Source organism: Myotis yumanensis, unplaced genomic scaffold, assembly GCF_028538775.1.
Source record: "Myotis yumanensis isolate MYYU_CA2020_CCGP unplaced genomic scaffold, mMyoYum1.0.hap1 SCAF_2, whole genome shotgun sequence".
NCBI lineage: Eukaryota > Metazoa > Chordata > Mammalia > Chiroptera > Vespertilionidae > Myotis > Myotis yumanensis.
Window position 1 is genome coordinate 17571097 of NW_027223753.1, and position 19170 is coordinate 17590266.

General features: G+C 44.9%; 1 protein-coding gene and 1 non-coding gene across 3 annotated transcripts; both read right to left on the bottom strand.

Moving 5' to 3' along the window:
• Positions 1-629: 629 nt before the first annotated feature.
• Positions 630-16120, bottom strand: RPA2 (replication protein A2). 2 transcript variants are annotated; one of them, XM_070403199.1, is made up of 9 exons: positions 15971-16120; positions 15606-15712; positions 10225-10326; positions 9767-9880; positions 6986-7060; positions 6198-6314; positions 3141-3245; positions 2868-2962; positions 630-1327 (listed from the first exon to the last, which is right to left on the bottom strand). In XM_070403199.1, the coding sequence occupies exons 1-9, from the start codon at positions 15978-15980 to the stop codon at positions 1243-1245; spliced, it is 810 nt and encodes a 269-aa protein (XP_070259300.1). In that variant the 5' UTR covers positions 15981-16120; the 3' UTR covers positions 630-1242. The 2 variants fall into 2 exon arrangements, with proteins under 2 accessions (XP_070259300.1, XP_070259301.1); XM_070403200.1 differs by lacking the exon at positions 15606-15712 and having other exon boundaries at positions 15971-16117.
• Positions 1401-1522, bottom strand: LOC139004754 (small nucleolar RNA SNORA26). Its single transcript, XR_011470572.1, has one exon. It is a non-coding gene; the product is annotated as a small nucleolar RNA SNORA26 (small nucleolar RNA).
• Positions 16121-19170: the final 3050 nt, after the last annotated feature.

Genomic DNA, 19170 nt, shown 5'->3' on the forward strand with positions numbered 1-19170 from the left:
ACTGTCCTTTATAGGAAACAATCAAGAAACAAGTAGACATACTGGTGACTGACTTTTAAACATCTGTCTGCTCCCAAGATAGGAACTACTCTGCATAAACCAGGATGGTGGAGCTTTCTCCACACAGCTGCTAGATCTCATTTAGAAACATAGTTAAAACAATTATAGAACTTTTATTTGCATATTACACCTCATTAACTTAGAATTAGCTTACTGTCTGGAATTGTCAGAAACATCTTGGAACTAGTTTCTTCTCCCACAAGAAAAAAGGAGCTAATTAAGTTGGCCAAAAAATAGCCAAGGCCTCTTAGAATTTCATCTTGAGGTGACATGGTAGGTATTTTATCAGTCACATGATCATATACTGCTAGAGTCAAGATTAAGGTCTGCTTTAGAACCCTCATTAATGGCAATGCTAGATGCTTTACAAACTTTATTTCATCACAAACCTATAAGGAAATAAAATTGTTGTCTTTTCATAAATGGAGGCTCTCAGAACTGATGTACCCTGCTCAAGATCCTAACTAAAAAGCAGGAGAACCACGATGTCAAATCCAAGTCAAGTATGCTGTACTGTCTCAGATAAGGTAGGAATTAAAAAGAAAAATAAGAATGTCTTCACAAGTTACTACAATAATAGAACTACTTTATTAAACATATGAATGTACTTATTTTGTACAAAACACAGTGACACTTCTTTCTCTCCTCTGCCACACGAGGCTACCACTCCAGAACTTCCTATTTACCAAAACACTTGGCAGCAGTCATGACAAGTTGAAGAAAAGTGCAATTCTGAAAGTAACACCACATAACCAAAATGGGGAACAAAACCAGGTAGAAGTTAGCAGGTTTCTTGGCTAGCTCTCTGCGGACAGATCCTAATCGTACTCAACAGGTAATATTTTAGGAATAGAGACTCCTGAGTATTTAAGTAATACTGCCCAACTCTATTGGCAGCATCCCTCTTCTACTTCCATCTATCCAGATGGTATCACAACTACCTAATTTGTAACTTCTTTTAAGAAATTCCACTTTGGCTCACACCCCTATGAGTTGCCTATCTCACTTTGAATTTCAAAATAACGGAAGAGCAGTAAGTTTCAAAATGATGTCAATTGAGACATTTTATGGATGAAACCTACTTTCTAGAAGTCAACTGTTCAAAACATATGCACAGCTGGACACAACAGACTGAGAAAATAGGTCCCGCTGGAAAACATGTTGGGTACCGATTAGATCCAGTTACTCTGCATCTGTGGATTTAAAATGATCATCATCCACAGTGGAATAGATGTGTCCCTCGTTGCTTAGAAAATCCACAGCTTGCCTAAAAAGAAAGGGAGGGGAAAAGGCTCATTTTCTTTCTTTATAAAAATTTTCTATTAAAACTTTTTTTTTTCAGCTGTGACTCCAGACAGGATCCAAAGAGGAGTTTTACCATCTCTTCTCTGGGTTTTATGGAGACTTAGTTTACCCTTCTGTGTTAGCCTTTTAAGGCACTGAGTCAACCTTAAAAGGGCACAGTAAAGGGCGAAGAAAGGGAACTGCCTTTCTGACATTGCCAAATATGTAAACCTCACTACCTCCCCACTTTCTATCTTAGCTAAGAATTCACATCCATTTGCTCACAAAAAGCTCTTGCAGGTAGAGATGCCAGTAAAATTACAAAACTGAGGTAATCCATGGAGGCAATGGCTACTGGGAGAGGGCTGCCTTGGATAACTCTCCCAAATTATATAAAGGCAAGAAAATAGAGCCTCACTTAAATACCAGTAGAAGCAAATCAAAATGATCATCCAAAGTTGTAGTCCAGCTTGCACATAAAATCTCCTAGCATAAAGAGCTATTTTTAAAAGTTGTCCTCCCCACCCACCCACTGAACCTCTAGCCTGCCCTCTGGGAAGTAAAGTTGCAGGAAGTAAAGGGAAGGTCTTTCCAGAAACGTTAAGAGACCTTCAAACCTTCACAGCCCTCAGGGCCAGAGTCAGTAACATATTTAGTAACAGGAACAATTTATAGAACAGCTACTATGTGACAGCCATTCTATACCTCATCATCATAGTTACTCTGAGATGGAAACTATTATCCTCATTTTATAGGACAGGAAATGAAATTAGACCTGAGTATTTTTCTATCTAGGCCTAGCATACTGATTTATGGTAACAACAATCCAAGTATCATAATACCCCGTTTGATTAGTTCACTGGAATCAGGAAGCTGCTTGTCTAACACTCTATCAGGGCGAGACTGTGGGGAGGACTGTCTAAATGGCTTCAGGTGCAGACAGCCTGATGCATACACCTCCACAGTAGGATGGTAATGCAAATGGTACTGTACATCTAAAGACCAGAGCTAAGGACCTCACACTCCTCCAGATTTAATCAAGAGGTATAAGGTCAATTTTGCTCAAAATTATATCCCACATAATGGGATTCAGTATTTGTTGAATGAACAAACGAATGAGTGATGGTGATGGGCAACAACATCCTTGCAAGTTCTTTTCTATTTTTCCATGACTGAACGACTTCCTTTCTGTCAACAGATAGTTTTGTGGTTTATTGTCTTAAATTTATTTTTTATTGATATCAGAAAGGAAGGGAGAATGATAGAAACATCAACAATGAGAGAGAATCACTGACTGGCTGCCTCCTGCACACCCCCAACTGGGGATGGAGCTCGTACCCAGGCATGTGCCCTGACTGGGAATCAAACCATGACCGCCTGGTTCATAGGTTGATGCTCAACCACTGAGCCACACCAGCTGGCAACATAGTTTTTTTAAAACCCACTTCTCATTGCCAGGAAACTCTGACGAGGTGAAATGGGCATAATTCTGGAGTCCTAGCTCATAGAAACCAAATACTCACTTGATTGAGGCTATAGGCATGTGTTGAAGCTGGTTCTTGAGATCGTGAAAGTTCAATCCTTCAGGTCTTGGGCAAGCCTTAATTAAATTCAGCACCTGAACATTAAAATCAGAACGATTTTAGCAACTACTTTGAATCAGCTCCCCTCTTAAACCGAAGTGTCTTTATAAGAAGGAAACAAGTTGGGTACTTAGCCTCAGAATCATTAAGGAAGTAGCAAAATTTAAGACAGTCTGTGCTTTGCATTTCTGGAGCCATTCAAGTAGAGTTTACCTGGTTTTGGGCCACAGTGAGGCCATTTGCCGGTACGAGGCTATTCCCAAAGCTCCCTGCTTCACCCATTCCTGGATTGCTGATAGGCGCTCTCCCGGCTGAGGGCTGAATTAAGACATAAATTCACAACATTAGAAAATTAATTTAAACACAGTCCTTGCCATTTTAAAGAGCTTGTTAATAAGCAGCTTACAAAAAAACAATTTAGGCAAAGTTTTCCCAGTAAGTTTTTATTTTAAAACATATTTTTATTGATTTCAGAGAGGAAGGGAGAAGGTGAGAGAGATAGAAACATCAATGATGAGGGAGAATCATCGATTGGCTACCTCCTTCATGCCCCCTACTGGGGATTGAGCCCACAACCTGGGCATGTGCCAACATTCTATCCACTGAGGCAAACCGGTTAGGGCCCAATAACAAGTATTTCTATTGGAAGGAAAAGCTATTATCTGATGAATATTTCAAAGGAGGGCAAAGCACATCATATCAAACCCAGCTCCTTGTATTCTTTGTAATGTGAGGGAAATGAGGAAAACTAGCACTGAGAAGAAAACTACCCAGGTTTGCTCTAATGATGTCTTTGGTGCTGAACCACTCAAGCATTCACTGAGTGTCAAGTGGGCGTCAAGCGTTAGATAGAAGAAAAGAACAGTTTCCATCAACCTCTCTTCTCTTCTCTTTTATAACCAAATTTTTTAAAAAAGACTATAAACAGTTTTCATTCCCTTCTTCTTAGTCACTCCTCAAGCCCCCAGTATTTGGATTCTCCCCAAAGCACCTCTGAAACTGTTCCCACCAAAAACTTTTCAACCAACATACCCAATAATCTCTTTCAGGCCTCATAACACTGAACCTCTCAGGAGGAGAAACTGCTTAACATAATCCTCTTGCAATGTACCCCTCCCTAAGCTACTTCTTCTTTTCTTTAAATCTTTTTTTAGTTTCTCCCTGGGCTTTTCTCTCCCTACCCTCTCCAGGGCTTCTTGATACCAGTCTTCTGATTCTCCTCTTACCTCTCAAACTACACCTTCTCAATATCCTTTATTAGCTCTTCTTCTACCTGTCTCCCAAAAGGCTGATAGTTCCCCCAGGATTTCATTCCAGACCACCTCCTAGGCACAAATCCTTATTCCCAGCCAGCTATCAGACACCTACACCTGGCTATCTCACACTTCAAAATAAAATTCATTACTTTCCTCCCCAAACCTGCTTGCCCTGCTATATTCCATCTCAATTAGTAAACTCAAACCTAATCAGACAGACCTCAGTCATCCATTTCCTCCCCTTCCTGTCACCACAGCCTTTTAATACAATCTTCAGTGTCCCTCAAGTCAATCCTCATCACACCTGGCCTCCTGATTGTTATCTCAGCTGCTAGTCTCTCCTACTCCAATCAACCCTCCTTGTTGCTACCAAGTAACTTCTGGTCATGTTGCTTCTCTGCCTAAAAGCTTCTAGGTGGCTCCCCCTGCCTGTGAAAACAATATAAAACTCCTAGCCAGTGACGGCAAACTCATTTTTTTGGTTGATTTTTCTTTGTTAAATGGCATTTAAATATATAAAATAAATATCAAAAATATACATCTTTGTTTTACTATGGTTGCAAATATCAAAAAATTTCTATATGTGACACAGCACCAGAGTTAAGTTAGCGTTTTTCAAAATGCTGACACGCCGAGCTCAAAAGGTTCGCCATCACTGTAGACACTCAAGACCTACCACAATTAGATGTCAAAATCTGTATTTTTCTTGATCACTCCTTTTCAGCACACTCTATCCCCCAACTGCACTTGGACTTCTTGCCATCCAAAAACATGCTTTTGTCACTAACAGGTCGCTTCCTGTCTGGAATGCTCCTCTCCTTGTCTGCCTGGTAAACACTTCGTTGACACTCCCAAAGCCAAGTTAAGTCATGGTCTTCCTTCTTGGCTCTCAGAGCATATGGCCCAGTCTTTTCCACAGCAGCCTTCATTCACTTTCCCCCATCAGTCCCTTCATCTTTGCACAGTGCCTGGGGGACAGTGCATGCTCAATCAATGTTTAATCTATTGAACTGAAGAAGTAAGGATGACCAATCAAATGTTAAGAACCCATAACAGGATACAGGAGCACTGTGGAAGCTCACTAGGAGAAATCCCATCCAGTTAGGAGATTTACTCATTCAACAAATGTTCACTAGATGAACATTTGAGGTAAATAAAACAAAACAAAACAAAACAAAAGAACCAAGAGTCAGTCCTGGCCCTTTGTTTTCAAGCTAGATACCTTCACATTGTCTGCTGGTGAAATAGAAGTCTTACGTTTTATGATCCAGTAATACTGGACTGAATGCTATTTCCTACCTGGTTACCTCTGCTGAAATGACCTCATGTGCTGCTTCAAGTGGTCCCATCTCATGCATATTTTTATTTTTACTGATTTCAGAGGGAGAGATAGAAGCATCAATGATGAGAGAATCATTGATCAGCTGCATTCTGCATGCCCCCTACTGGAGATTGAGCCCGCAACCTGGACACGTGCCCTGTGAGCTCATTATTGTGAGTTCATTATGAAATGACTCCATTAGGGGGCATGCAAGAGGCAGCCGATCAATGATTCTCTCATCACTGATGTTTCCATCTCTCTCCTTCTCCCTTCCTCTCTGAAATTAATAAAAAAATATATATGTATAAAAAAAAGAAAATAAATCTAACCACTGCTGTTACCATTCCCCTAAACTACTACTGTTGCTATTCTTGGTGTCTCATAGTCTATTATCCATACAGCAGCCTCAGTGGGCTTTTAAAAAGATCAATTAGGCCTGGCCAGTGTGGCTCAGTGGTTGAGCATCAACCTATGAACCAGGAGGTCACAGCTGGATTCCCGGTTAGGGTACACGCCGGGTTGCAGCTCAATCCCCATTCGGGGGCATGCAGGATGCAGCTGATCAATGATTCTCTCTCATCATTGATGTTATTTCTATCTCTCTCACCCTCTCTCTTCCTCTCTGAAATCAGTACAGATATATTAATAATGAAGAAAAAAGGAAACAAAGAAACTATGAGTGAAGCTGCTCACCTGGCTGTTAGCTTTGGTCAGCATCATGTGTGCATTCACTACTTCCAGAATATGTGCGGTGAACTCATTCATATCCTCCAGAGGCATGATCTTAAAGGCCACCAGGCTTTTTTTGTTCTATTAAAGTAAGAGAATAAAGGATAAGCACATTCAAGTCAATTTAAGGTCAAAACATTATGGCTCTTTTCTTGGTTATATTTTGCTAATATGGGAAAAATGTGTTATATATTTAAAAATTTTTACTCAAGGTTAATCTAATATAGTCAATCTAAAATACATAATCTAAAATATATTAAATAAATCTATAGTTAATCTAAAATATATTAAAAAAAACTAAACTAGCTGAGAGATGTTCAATGACTCCCCAAGGTTACATAGCAAGCAGAGCCTAGCATCCAACTCTATATTCAGTGCCCACCCATGTATGCCTAATGGATGCCACAGATGTCAATTGCAGGCGGAGATCCTGTTCTTTCTCTACCATTCTGTTAGTTTTATATTAAGGTAAAAATCCATTATTTCCTTTTGAAGAAGAGAATAATGAAATAACTTCAATATAACTCCCATTAAACATGAAGACTCAGTTAAGTTTTAAGTATCCTAAATGCAGGCATGAATCTAGAAATTGTTAGCATGCAAATACATTTAAAAAAAAATTTTATTTTTATTTTGAAGGGGGATCAAACCTGCAACCATGGCATATCCGGACAACACTCTAACCAACTAATCTATCCAACCAGGGCCCATGGAAACACATTTTAACAGTCCTTTTTTCTTTCTGACTTTACCTGAAAAGATCTCAGATGGCCAGCCACTTTCACATACGTTTCTGGAGGAACCACAGTGTTTTCACCACTGGCATCCTAACAAGTAAAATACAAACACATTACTAAAATTTTAGTGATATTGGTAAAAGCTTCTTTAAAATCTGTAAATTATGTACAGAAACAAAAAGTTAAAGCTACAGGATCCTAATATGTCCCTAACTAGTTTAACCTATCTATTAGAATTAAATTTTTTGTAAAAACAGGAATTAGAATAAACATCTCTAAAGGTAATTTCCAGTTCCAAAGTTCCGTTATGTACATCATAAAAAAAGCAAACAATGATGGCACTCTCATTCAATGCTCTTAGGCACACAACTTTCTGGTGGACAGTGGACATATTATTGGCATAGTGTTTCTACTTTTAGGAATTAAATGAAATTAAGAACATGCATTACATTTAGCTTTAGGAATATTCATTATAGCATAGATTACAATATTGAAAAAATTTAAAACAGCCTAAATAGCCAACAATAGGCACACATTCAAACAATGTAGAATTCTATTAATTGGGAGGACCAGTTGTGGCATGCAGTAACAATGGTTAACTGGGATAATTGGGGTTTTATAGAATATGTACACATTATTTATTTATAAGAAAAAAAAATAAGCTGATTCATAAAAATTTTCCTAATTATAAAATACCTGACTATAAAAAACTAAAAAGCTGCCCAGGCCGTGTAGCTTGGTGGTTGAGCATCAACCTATGAACCAGGAAGTCATAGTTCGATTCCGGTCAGGGCACAAGTCCAGGTTGCAGACTCCATCCCATGTGGGGCATGCAGAAGGCAGCCTATTGATTCTCTCTCATCATTGATGTTTCTCTCTCACTCTCCCTTCCTCTCTGAAATTAAAAAAGGCCTCTGCCCAATTAAAAAATAAAAAACATGTATTTTCTTTCAGTCTATTCCCTCCATACACACGTTTCTTTGCAAAAATGGGGTTTTACTATGGATACTATCGTATAGCATGCTCTTTTCCTCTCAACAATTTATGGTAAACACTTCTTTGTGACCATACATACATTTCTACATCATTTGGAATATTTTATAAATATACCATAGTTTAATTAAAAATACCCTATTGTTAGCATTTTAAGATTGCTTTTAATTTTTCATTATTATAAATAATGATATGATCAACATTCTTACAACTGCACATGTATTTAATTATTTCCTTAATGTAAACCTCTAGCAGTAGAGTATGAAGTCAACATTTTTATGAAGGATGATTTTGATCATTAGCTAATTTTAAAAAAATATGTATTTTTATTGATTTCAGAGAGGAAGGGAGAGGGAGATAGAAACATCAATGATGAGAAAGAATCATTGACTGGTTATCTCCTGCATTCCCCGCTATTGAGGACTGAGCTCGCAACCCGGGTATATGCCCTTGACCAAAGTCGAACCTGGGACCCTTCAGTCCGCAGGCTGACACTCTTATCCACTGAGCCAAACCGGCTAGAGCGATCATCAGCTGATTTTAGAGAAAGGTTATACCAGTTTATATTTATACCATCTGAGTAGGATGGTACTCACTTTCCCAAACAAACAGTGACAAGTCATTAACTAATTAAGTGCTTACTAAGTACTAGAGGCACTGTGCTACCTATTGCTTTCATAAAAAGTGAGCAATGCCATTCTTTTTTTTTCTTTGCCAATTTAATATGTTAAAAATAATATCTTAATGTCTATTAAACTTAATTGTTGCTGCCATTTCATCTGTAATAAATAATGTGTATCTTCTTTGCCTACTTCTCTAAAATGCAATTGCTTTTTTCTTTGTAAGAACTTTTATTAAATAAAAAGTTTGATGTTTATAATATGTGCAAAAATTTTTCCCACTTATTTAAATAATATTTTTTCAGGGCCCATGATGTAACTGGCATTGTTCTAGGTGCTGGGGATACAATGCCAACATAAAAATCCTTGTTCTCTAGTGCCTCCTACCTCTTGACTTTTTAACTTGTTTATAGTATTTTGAAAGTTTAGGTTTTAAACTTTTACAATATAAAATATATTAACCTTTTAAGAATTTTGCCTTTGATGTCTCATGTATTACTAGTGTCCCAGTGCACAGATTCGTGCACACTGAAAGGAAATTAATTAGAAGAAATATTTTAATATCACTATTATCATCTTCCTAATGAAAAGAAAACAGGATTCTACCGAGTCTCCTATCTACTTCAGGACTTCTGTGAGGATCAAATGAGATGAGGCACAGGAAAGCGCTTCACAAACATCTGGTTAAACGGTAAAATGTTTGCACCTGCCTATAAAGCAAGTCAGGTTCCTGGGCTGAAGAAACTCCAAGGAGGCTAGTTGCTAGGGAGAGGAAGCCTGGAGTTGCTACGTGATGTCATTACCCGGCGCCCACAGTGACCGTTTCTGGGTGGGGCCGGGCTGTGGGCCACATTTTGCGCCACAGGGTCTTGGCAGCGTTGGCTGTGATTTGGTGGAGTGTCACTCCAGGGTGGTGGCGGGCCTGTGTCCCATTTGGGGTAAGCCGAGTGTTGGTTTGTCGGTGCTGGGTCCGTGGTGCTATTTATTTTTAAATGGTCACTGTGCTTCATGGCAGCTCCTGCGTTGAGTGTCTGCCCCTTGGTGGTCAGTGCGTGTCATAGCTACCGGTCAGACAGATGGAGATTTAACCTTTTATGTATATAGACTTTTATAATAAGAACCTTCAAAAAGACTAAAGAAATCCAACACCTCCAAACCCCACCCTGATTTAAAAACCGCTTACATCTGTGTCAACCCACTGGCGAACATCCATGGGTGCAGCTGTCATGTCATCTATTTTGTAAACAATGTTGGTTGGAGCCTTCTCAGCATGTCTGATTATCCCCACAATAGTGACCTAGATCAGAAGAAAAAAAAGTTTGGTTTTCTTGGAAACAAAAGCAACATTTATGTATTTTTTTAAATTTTAGTCCACTTTAACTTATTATTTTTTAAAAATATATTTTATTGATTTATTACAGAGAGGAAGGGAGAGGTGTAGAGAGTTAGAAACATTGATGAGAGAGAAACATCGATCAGCTGCCTCCTGCACACCCCCTATTGAGGATGTGCCCACAACCAAGGTACATGCCCTTGACCGGAATCGAACCTGGGACCCTTGAGTCCACAGGCTGATGTTCTATCCACTGAGCCAAACCAGTTAGGGCTTAAATGAAATAATTTTTATTTAATTATTCATACCTGTGATATCTCAACACTCCCAATTCTGAACACTTCATCAACCAGAGTGGCAGAAAGCAGCTGAGATATGGTACAGGGTACAATGTGCTGGGCTCGGGTTCTCTGAAAAAAAAAAAAAAAAAGAGCATGCACAAAGTCAATTGAAATAATAACTACCACTCATTTAACACCTGCTATATGTGCCAAGCACTTTGCATATATTATAACACTAGAGGCCCAGTGCACGAAATTCGTGCCCTCAGGGAGTGGGGGTCCCTCAGCCTGGCCTGCGCCCTCTTGCAGTCCGGAAGCCCTCGGGGGATGTCTGACTGCTGTGGAGGCGGGAGAGGCTCCTGCCACCGCTGCTGCACTCACCAGCCATAAGCCCGTCTTCTGGCTAAGCAGTGCTCCCCCTGTGGGAGCGTACTGACCACCAAGGGGCAGCTCCTGTGTTGAGCATCTGCCCCCTGGTGGTCAGTAGCGTCATAGAGACTGGTCATTCCACCGTTTGGTCAATTTGCATATTAACCTTTTATTATATAGGATTGGATCTTTAAAACAAGCCTCATTATCTGTGCTTCACATGAAAACAAAGGTCATATAGCTAACAAATGCCACACTTTAGAATTCAAACCCAGGTTTGTTTGACTCCAAAGCTCCTGAAGAATGGTTAAGTTTGTGTTGCACTAGAGATTCACCAAAATAAGTGGACCAGAGTGGGGACAGCATAAGGAATGACCTGCTTCCTGAACAGACTTTTAAGAGGCAACTCCAGCTTTAAGCTGAGGACTAGCTGGAGCTAGCTGTTCATCACTGGTGAAATGAGATGGTATTTGGAAAGGGTTTGAGAAATGGCCAGTGGAGACATAACTTTGAGCTTGCTCTAAATCTCTCCCTTTTTAAAATCTTCAACCAAGGATATTTTTCCCATTGATTTTTTTTTTAAAATATGTTTTATTGATTTTTTTACAGAGAGGAGGGGAGAGGGATAGTTAGAAACATCGATCAGCTGCCTCTTGCACGCCCCCGACTGGGGATGCCCGCAACCAAGGTACATGCCCTTGGCTGGAATCAAACCTGGGACCCTTGAGTCCGCAGGCCAACGCTCTATACCAGCCGTGGGCAAACTACGGCCTGCGGGCCGGATTCGGCCCGTTTGAAATGAATAAAACGAAAAAAAAAAAAAGACCGTACCCTTTTATGTAATGATGTTTACTTTGAATTTATATTAGTTCACACAAACACTCCATCCATGCTTTTGTTTCGGCCCTCCGGTCCAGTTTAAAAACCCATTGTGGCCCTCGAGTCAAAAAATTTGCCCACCCCTGCTCTATACGCTGAGCCAAACCGGTTAGGGCTTTCCCATTGATTTTTAGAGAGAATGAAAGGAGGGGAGAGAAAGAGAGAGAAACATTGATGTGAGAGAGATACATTGACTGGTTGCCTCCTGCAAATACCCTGACTGGGGGTGGGGAGTGAAGCCGCAACCGAGGTACATGCCGCCCTTGACCAGGAATTGAACCTGTGGCCCTTTGGTCCACAGGCCGACATGTTAACCAATTAACCAAACCGACCAAGGCTTGCTCTAAATTTCTTAATAAAAACTTAACAAAAAGCCGAAACCGGTTTGGCTCAGTGGATGGAGCGTCGGCCTCCGGACTGAGGGGTCCCAGGTTCGATTCCGGTCAAGGGCATGTACCTGGGTTGGGGGCACATCCCCAGTGGGGGATGTGCAGGAGGCGACTGATCGATGTTTCTCTCTCATCGATGTTTCTGACTCTCTATCGCTCTCCCTTTCTCTCTGTAAAAAATCAATAAAATATATTTAAAAAAAAACATAACAAAAAGTTAGAGGTATGACTTCCTTTAGGACAGATGTTCTGACAACCAAATGGAAGTCCTAGGGAAAATTGGATAAGAGCTTGGCTATACTAGACATCTTAAAGGGAAGGGACAGGATGTGATGGGCAGAAGAGTCCCTAGTAAGAGCACTCAAATCACGTCCTGAAGCAGTCTAACAATAGTATAAACTTATTTTTTCCTACAACTGGCCAGGATTGTCTGGGTCACATAAAGATGAGTATAGTTGCCCTTAACACACTACAAACCCAGGGGAGGTAAAAATGCAAATAACAAACTTGATCTTGATACACTACCGAATAAGATGCACTAGTGGGATGTAAAAAAAAAATATATGGTATTGGTGATTTCAAGAGGAAGCAAGCATTTTAAGCTGAACCCTAAAACCCAAACATTTTCGTTCTTGTTATTAATCCTCACCCAAGGATATTTTCCCATTGATTTTTAGGGAGAGTGGAAGAGAGAGGGAAAGACAGAAACATTGATGTGAGAGAAACACCATCGACTGGTTGCCTCCTGCACATGCCCTGAGCCAGGGAGGAGCCTGCAACTAAGGTACATGCCCTTGACCAGAATCGAACCCAGGACCCTTTGGTCTGCAGACTGACGCTCTACCCACTGAACCAAACCGGTGAGGGCTGAAGCACAACCATTTGACAGTGAAAAAATAGTAGCTGAGGAATGAGCATTACAGGCCGAGAACAAATATGCACTTCCACAGAATCATAGAGGGAATATTCTAAACAAAAGAGCACAGTGGGTTAAAGATTAGAGTTCTTCCTGTCAGAAATCAACAGGGAGTAACCTGACGACTGTTCTACATGCAAGACCAAACATAGTAGACTCTTGGCCTTCAAGGATTTAGCAGTTGCAGCTTTACCCGGAAGGTCCATGACACTAGCAACATTTCACTTTGCTGAAGTATAATTTTGAATGGTGAGTATTAGCAAGATGGTAGAAAATAAGCCCAGCCAACCACTAGAACATATACCACAAAAAGCAGCACTTGAGGGTTAAGAGTTTGGCTCTACCACTCAGGAGCAGTGTGCTTTAGGTCACATTTCTCAACTCATCTGTACCTCAGTAACCTCATCTACAAAACTAGGAATGACAAAATCATTATAAAAATTACATATATGGTGAAGTACCTACAATACTACCTGGTTCATGTATGCATACTCAATAAATGTCAGCTATTGTTCCTCACTCTTTACATTTGAAATAGCTTTTAATAAGGATGTGAAGGAACCGACTATATTTTTAAATTTTACTTTACAGCATTTTATAGGTGAAGTTATATGCTATATTAGTATTTATAGATTGAAAATTTGCTGAGGTCCCAGATTTAGTTCTCAAACTCTCACAACCGAGAGTTTTACTGTATCTGCAGCATAAGAAAATTAAAAATCGCCCTAGCCGGCTTGGCTCAGTGGATAGAGCATTAGCCTGCGGACTGAAGGGTCCCAGGTTCAATTCCGGCCAAGGGCACATGCCTGGGTTGCAGGCTCAATCCCCAGTAGGGGGTGTGCAGGAGGCAGCCGATCAATGATTCTTTCTCATCAGTGATGTTTCTATCTATCCTCCCTTCCTCCCTGAAATCAATAAAGAAATATTTAAAAAAAAAAAAAAAGAAAAAAAAAAAAAAGAAAATTAAAATCACTACAGTAACAGCAGCAAGAACATGGGCTTTGGAGCCAGACAGTTCTATAGACCTGTGTTCAAATCCCAGCTCCAGGCCCTGGATACACCACCACCTCTTCTGTAAAATGAGGACATTTGAAACATATAACTTATACAAATGTGACAACACCGATGTCTACATAGGTATTCAATAAATACGATTACTCCTCAGGTAAAAAAGTTATGTATGGGTAATTATTAAAGTGTTAGAAATGCCTTCAAATTCATCTCAAATCAGTTGTAGCCTGTTTTTTAATGAGCACCTATTATGTGCCAGAAACTGATTGCAATGAGTGCCTGATTTGTTCCAAAAAGATTCAGAGAGTGAACCAGGCACAAGTATGTTCAATTTTAAAAATATAATTTTCTAGGTGACTATGAACCACAGGATATTCTTAAGTACTGTATGAAACCACCATTTTTATCGATGAAACATTGGAAATTTCTCATTGTTCAATAAAATATAATGGGTTTACAGTCAACAGGAAACATTTAAATCCAATTTACTATGGGAAAGGCACTGGATTTTAAACACAAAAAGACTTAGGTTTCCGTCTTCAGCTTATAACCATCATCATTCTCTGAAAAGCTGTCTCAAAACACAGCCCAAGCTAGGAATCCTGAGATAAAAATTCTAACAACTGGAATGAAGAAAAAATAGCTAAACTTAGGGAGAAAAGATGAGAACCAATTATCTAGCTTCTGTTTTCACCTTCAAAGGCTCAAGAAGGAAAAATTAGAGAACTGGAGTCCCCTCAGATCTTTCCGGGTTAAAAAAACACACACACAAAAACTACCACCGAGAGAAGCTGTCTACCAGATTTTGGATTTGCTCAGCATCGCGTGAGTTCCGTCTGGTTCCGGTTACTCACTGTGGCAGCTTAGGGAGTCCCTTAATCTCCCCGAGCCTCTGTTGTACAAGGGAGTAAGCAACAAACACCTTATAGAATTACACGAAATAAGCTGTATGAAAAACACAAAGCCACATCCAAACGCATGAGAATTACCAAAGATGCATTCATTCTTCCCCACCAACACCCACCCCAGAACTCAGTGTAGGTAAAAGCTTACCAACCTGCGAACACCTCTGAATGGCACCTAAGAGGCCACACTAACCCTGTAGTGAAAGGATGAAACCCACAGCAGTTTTTACACGCAAACTCCTTTTCCGCAAGGGTACGTGACAGGCGCGTGGCCAGCTTTTTACCTCCCTTCCTCAGACCTTGGCTGATTCCCCCGCTCCCGGGGAGGAGGAGGACCAGCACCGTATCAGATGGGGAAACAACAGGGTCCACCGAGACCCTGGGTGAAGCCGCTCCACTCACGCGCTGCCAGTTAAAAGGCAGTTGATTCGGGCGCGATGCATTATGGTCCTCGCTCAGGTCTTTTAAGTAATACGCGGGGCCTCGGACGGAACGTGGCCACGGGGCGGCATGTCACACAGGTTCCATATTGTCTGACAACCCGGCGAGGCACGTGTGAGGAAGAAGGTGGACAGGCCGACTGGCCTCCAAGGCCACGCCCTTTGCACCGCACTGTGTCACCTCGCTCTGCTTCACTTAAACACGATTCGGAACACAAAAAGGACGTAAAAGAGGCTAATAGCACGAGTTCGGTTTTCCCACTTAGGCATTGACTACGTTAGTAAATTTCAAAATAAAGGCAAGGACGCAGTGAGTGCAACATTTGGGGAGATTCCTTTTTTCAAACTTACAGCACTTAGGGGATTTGGCAAGGTAATAGTTGATAGTTATCAAATCAGCTCATGTTTACCACCCTTCCTTCGCCGCACACATTTGCTCCCATGGATGAACTACGCGCTCAGGACAGACCAAAAAAACCGAAATACTCGTTCCACGTACTGATTTCCTCTCAGCCTGAGAAGGTGTCGGCGATCCAAAGCCCCCGGGGGACTGGGTGTAGCCACCGGCTCCCCCGAAGGTGGCGCTGCCGTAGCTCTCAAATCCACCTGGTTTCAAATAACAGCCGCATTAGCACCTGAGCCGCTTTCCCAAGCTTCGGAGCGACCCACAGGCCCCCTCCCCACCCCGCTCCCCGACCCAAACACTCCCAGCGCGTCCCTAAGCTTCCCGACCACCTGTCGCGGCCCCCAATCGCCCCGGCTCCGGCTCCCGCCCCTCCCCCCTCCCGCCACCACACGCCTCTCCGATCCCGCCCTCTTTGCTAAATTCTTGCTATTCTCATCCTCCGCCACATTTATCATTACTGTTCCACATCTTCGTCACGACTCCCTCAGGAAAGACGCCCAGAAAGCTCCGGTCCACTGGGTTCGCCGGACTCCGCAGAACCCTGTTGCGGCCGCAGCACTCCACTTTTCGCTGGCGCCACAAACTCCTTCCCGCGAATGGCGGAGCCAATCACTGTCCAAGAACGCTTCTCGCGTCAGCCAATCAATGCTCGTGAATCCTACGCTTTTTCCGGTCTTTGCTGGCCTGGCTTCTGAAATCGCGCACTCCGTTCACAAGTAGGACCGGAAGCCATTGCGACCATCTTGACTAAGGGCACGCAAGCTGCGTCGGCGGAAGCGAGGATCTGCGCGAGGACGCCGGCGTCTCAGAAAAATAACCAATCCAATAATTCCGGATCTCAAGCCCATATAATCCCACCCCCACCAATAAGCGACGTGACGTCACTTCCTTTGTTCAGCGTTTTCCTCTGTTCCCGCCAAATTTTCACCAATCACACGACGCCTTAATCTAAAGCGTTTTAGTAGAGCCCGGCCTGTGTGGCTCAACGGTTGAGTCTGGACCCAGGAACCGAGAGGACGCGGGTTTGATTCCCCGTCAGGACACATGCTCCCGGTTGCGGGCTCAGTCCCCAGTAGGGGGCGTGCAGGAGTCAGTTGATAAAGATTCTCATCATTGATGTTTCTCTCGCTTCCTCACTCTCTAAAAATCAATAAAAACATTAAAAAATAAATAAAGCACTATAGTAGAATTCCCGCTTCGGAGTCTGAACCCTGCGGTCCCCCAGGATATGTGCTTTCAGGAAACGCAGTCCTAGTTCACTGCGCCTGATGGACTGACCCGTTTCTAATTCTACCCAGAGAAGCTATTAAAAATCTACACTCTCCCCCAGGACGGCACCCCCACACCATCCTCAGCCCCGTCCGCTCCGATCCACACCCTCCGCTGCTCCAGCTGCTCTGAACATAACGCGGCATGCTCCTCCTGTATCAGTTCCTACTACAGACACTGCTGGGTCGTCAGACATCCCCCTCCCATGTATTTATATGAAATGTCTATTGATTCCTTTTTTGCTCTAAGCTCTCTGCTGGCCATTGGGACTCACTGCAAAGGTAGACATGGTCCCAGGACCCCTGCATCATTTTCTTTTCTTTTATTAAAACAGCAGGCAGTGCCTTAAACATTTTGCATTTCTTAACTGAAGCCTGTGAGGTTGGTGAGGCGCTGCTATTGTGCCCATTTCACAGATCAGGAAACTGAGGCACGCTTGTGGAAGCCTGCGTTCGAGCCTGGAAAGTCTGATTTCGTCAGCCAGTGTAGTTACTGTGCCCTTTTTGTGTGTTAATCCTCACCCCAGGGTCTTTTCCCATTGGTTTTTAGAGAGTGGGAGGGAGGGGAGAGAAACATGGATGTAAGGAGACACCTTGACTGGTGGCCCCCCAGCCGCGCCCTGGCCCTGGGACAGGGCTGGGACGAGCCACAGTCGAGTGAGGGGTGACGACATGGCCGTGACCAGATCGAACCGACCCTTGGGCGGGTGGCGGCACTGATCACCTGACAGCTGGCTGGGCCCTGTGCCCTCGGACACCCCGAACAGCCCATGGCGGGGGCTGTGCCCTGTGCCCTCGCGGACACCCCGAACAGGCCCATGGCGGGGGCTGGGCCCTGTGCCCTCGCGGACACCCCGAACAGGCCCATGGCAGGGGCTGTGCCCTGTGCCCTCGGACACCCCGAACAGGCCCATGGTGGGGGCTGTGCCCTGTGCCCTCGAGGACACCCCGAACAGCCCATGGCGGCCGGCTGGGCCCTGTGCCCTCGGACACCCAGAACAGGCCCATGGCGGGGGCTGTGCCCTGTGCCCTCGGACACCCCGAACAGGCCCAAGGCGGCGGCTGGGCCCTGTGCCCTCGGGACACCCCAAACAGGCCCAAGGCGGCCGGCTGTGCCCTGTGCCCTCGGACACCCCGAACAGGCCCATGGCGGCGGCTGGGCCCTGTGCCCTCGGGACACCCCGAACAGGCCCAAGGTGGCGGCTGGGCCCTGTGCCCTCGGGACACCCCGAACAGGCCCATGGCGGCCGGCTGGGCCCTGTGCCCTCGGACACCCCGAACAGGCCCATGGCGGCGGCTGGGCCCTGTGCCCTCGGACACCCCGAACAGGCCCATGGCGGCCGGCTGGGCCCTGTGCCCTCGGACACCCCGATCAGGCCCATGGCGGGGGCTGTGCCCTGTGCCCTCGGACACCCCGAACAGGCCCATGGTGGGGGCTGGGCCCTGTGCCCTCGGACACCCAGAACAGGCCCATGGCGGGGGCTGGGCCCTGTGCCCTCGGACACCCCGAACAGGCCCATGGCGGCCGGCTGGGCCCTGTGCCCTCGGACACCCCGATCAGGCCCATGGCGGGGGCTGTGCCCTGTGCCCTCGGACACCCCGATCAGGCCCATGGCGGGGGCTGTGCCCTGTGCCCTCGGACACCCCGAACAGGCCCATGGTGGGGGCTGGGCCCTGTGCCCTCGGACACCCCGAACAGGCCCATGGTGGGGGCTGGGCCCTGTGCCCTCACGAACACCCCGAACAGGCCCATGGTGGGGGCTGTGCCCTGTGCCCTCGGACACCCCGAACAGGCCCATGGCGGCGGCTGGGCCCTGTGCCCTCGGGACACCCCGAACAGGCCCATGGCGGCCGGCTGGGCCCTGTGCCCTCGGACACCCCGATCAGGCCCATGGCGGGGGCTGTGCCCTGTGCCCTCGGACACCCCGAACAGGCCCATGGTGGGGGCTGGGCCCTGTGCCCTCGAACACCCCGAACAGGCCCATGGCGGGGGCTGGGCCCTGTGCCCTCGGACACCCCGAACAGGCCCATGGCGGGGGCTGTGCCCTGTGCCCTCGGACACCCCGATCAGGCCCATGGCGGGGGCTGTGCCCTGTGCCCTCGGACACCCCGAACAGGCCCATGGTGGGGGCTGGGCCCTGTGCCCTCGGACACCCCGAACAGGCCCATGGCAGGGGCTGTGCCCTGTGCCCTCGGACACCCCGAACAGGCCCATGGCGGGGGCTGGGCCCTGTGCCCTCGGACACCCCGAACAGGCCCATGGTGGGGGCTGGGCCCTGTACCCTCGGGACACCCTGATCAGGCCCATGGTGGGGGCTGGGCCCTGTGCTCTCACGAACACCCCGAACAGGCCATGGCGGGGGCTGGGCCCTGTGCCCTCGGGACACCCC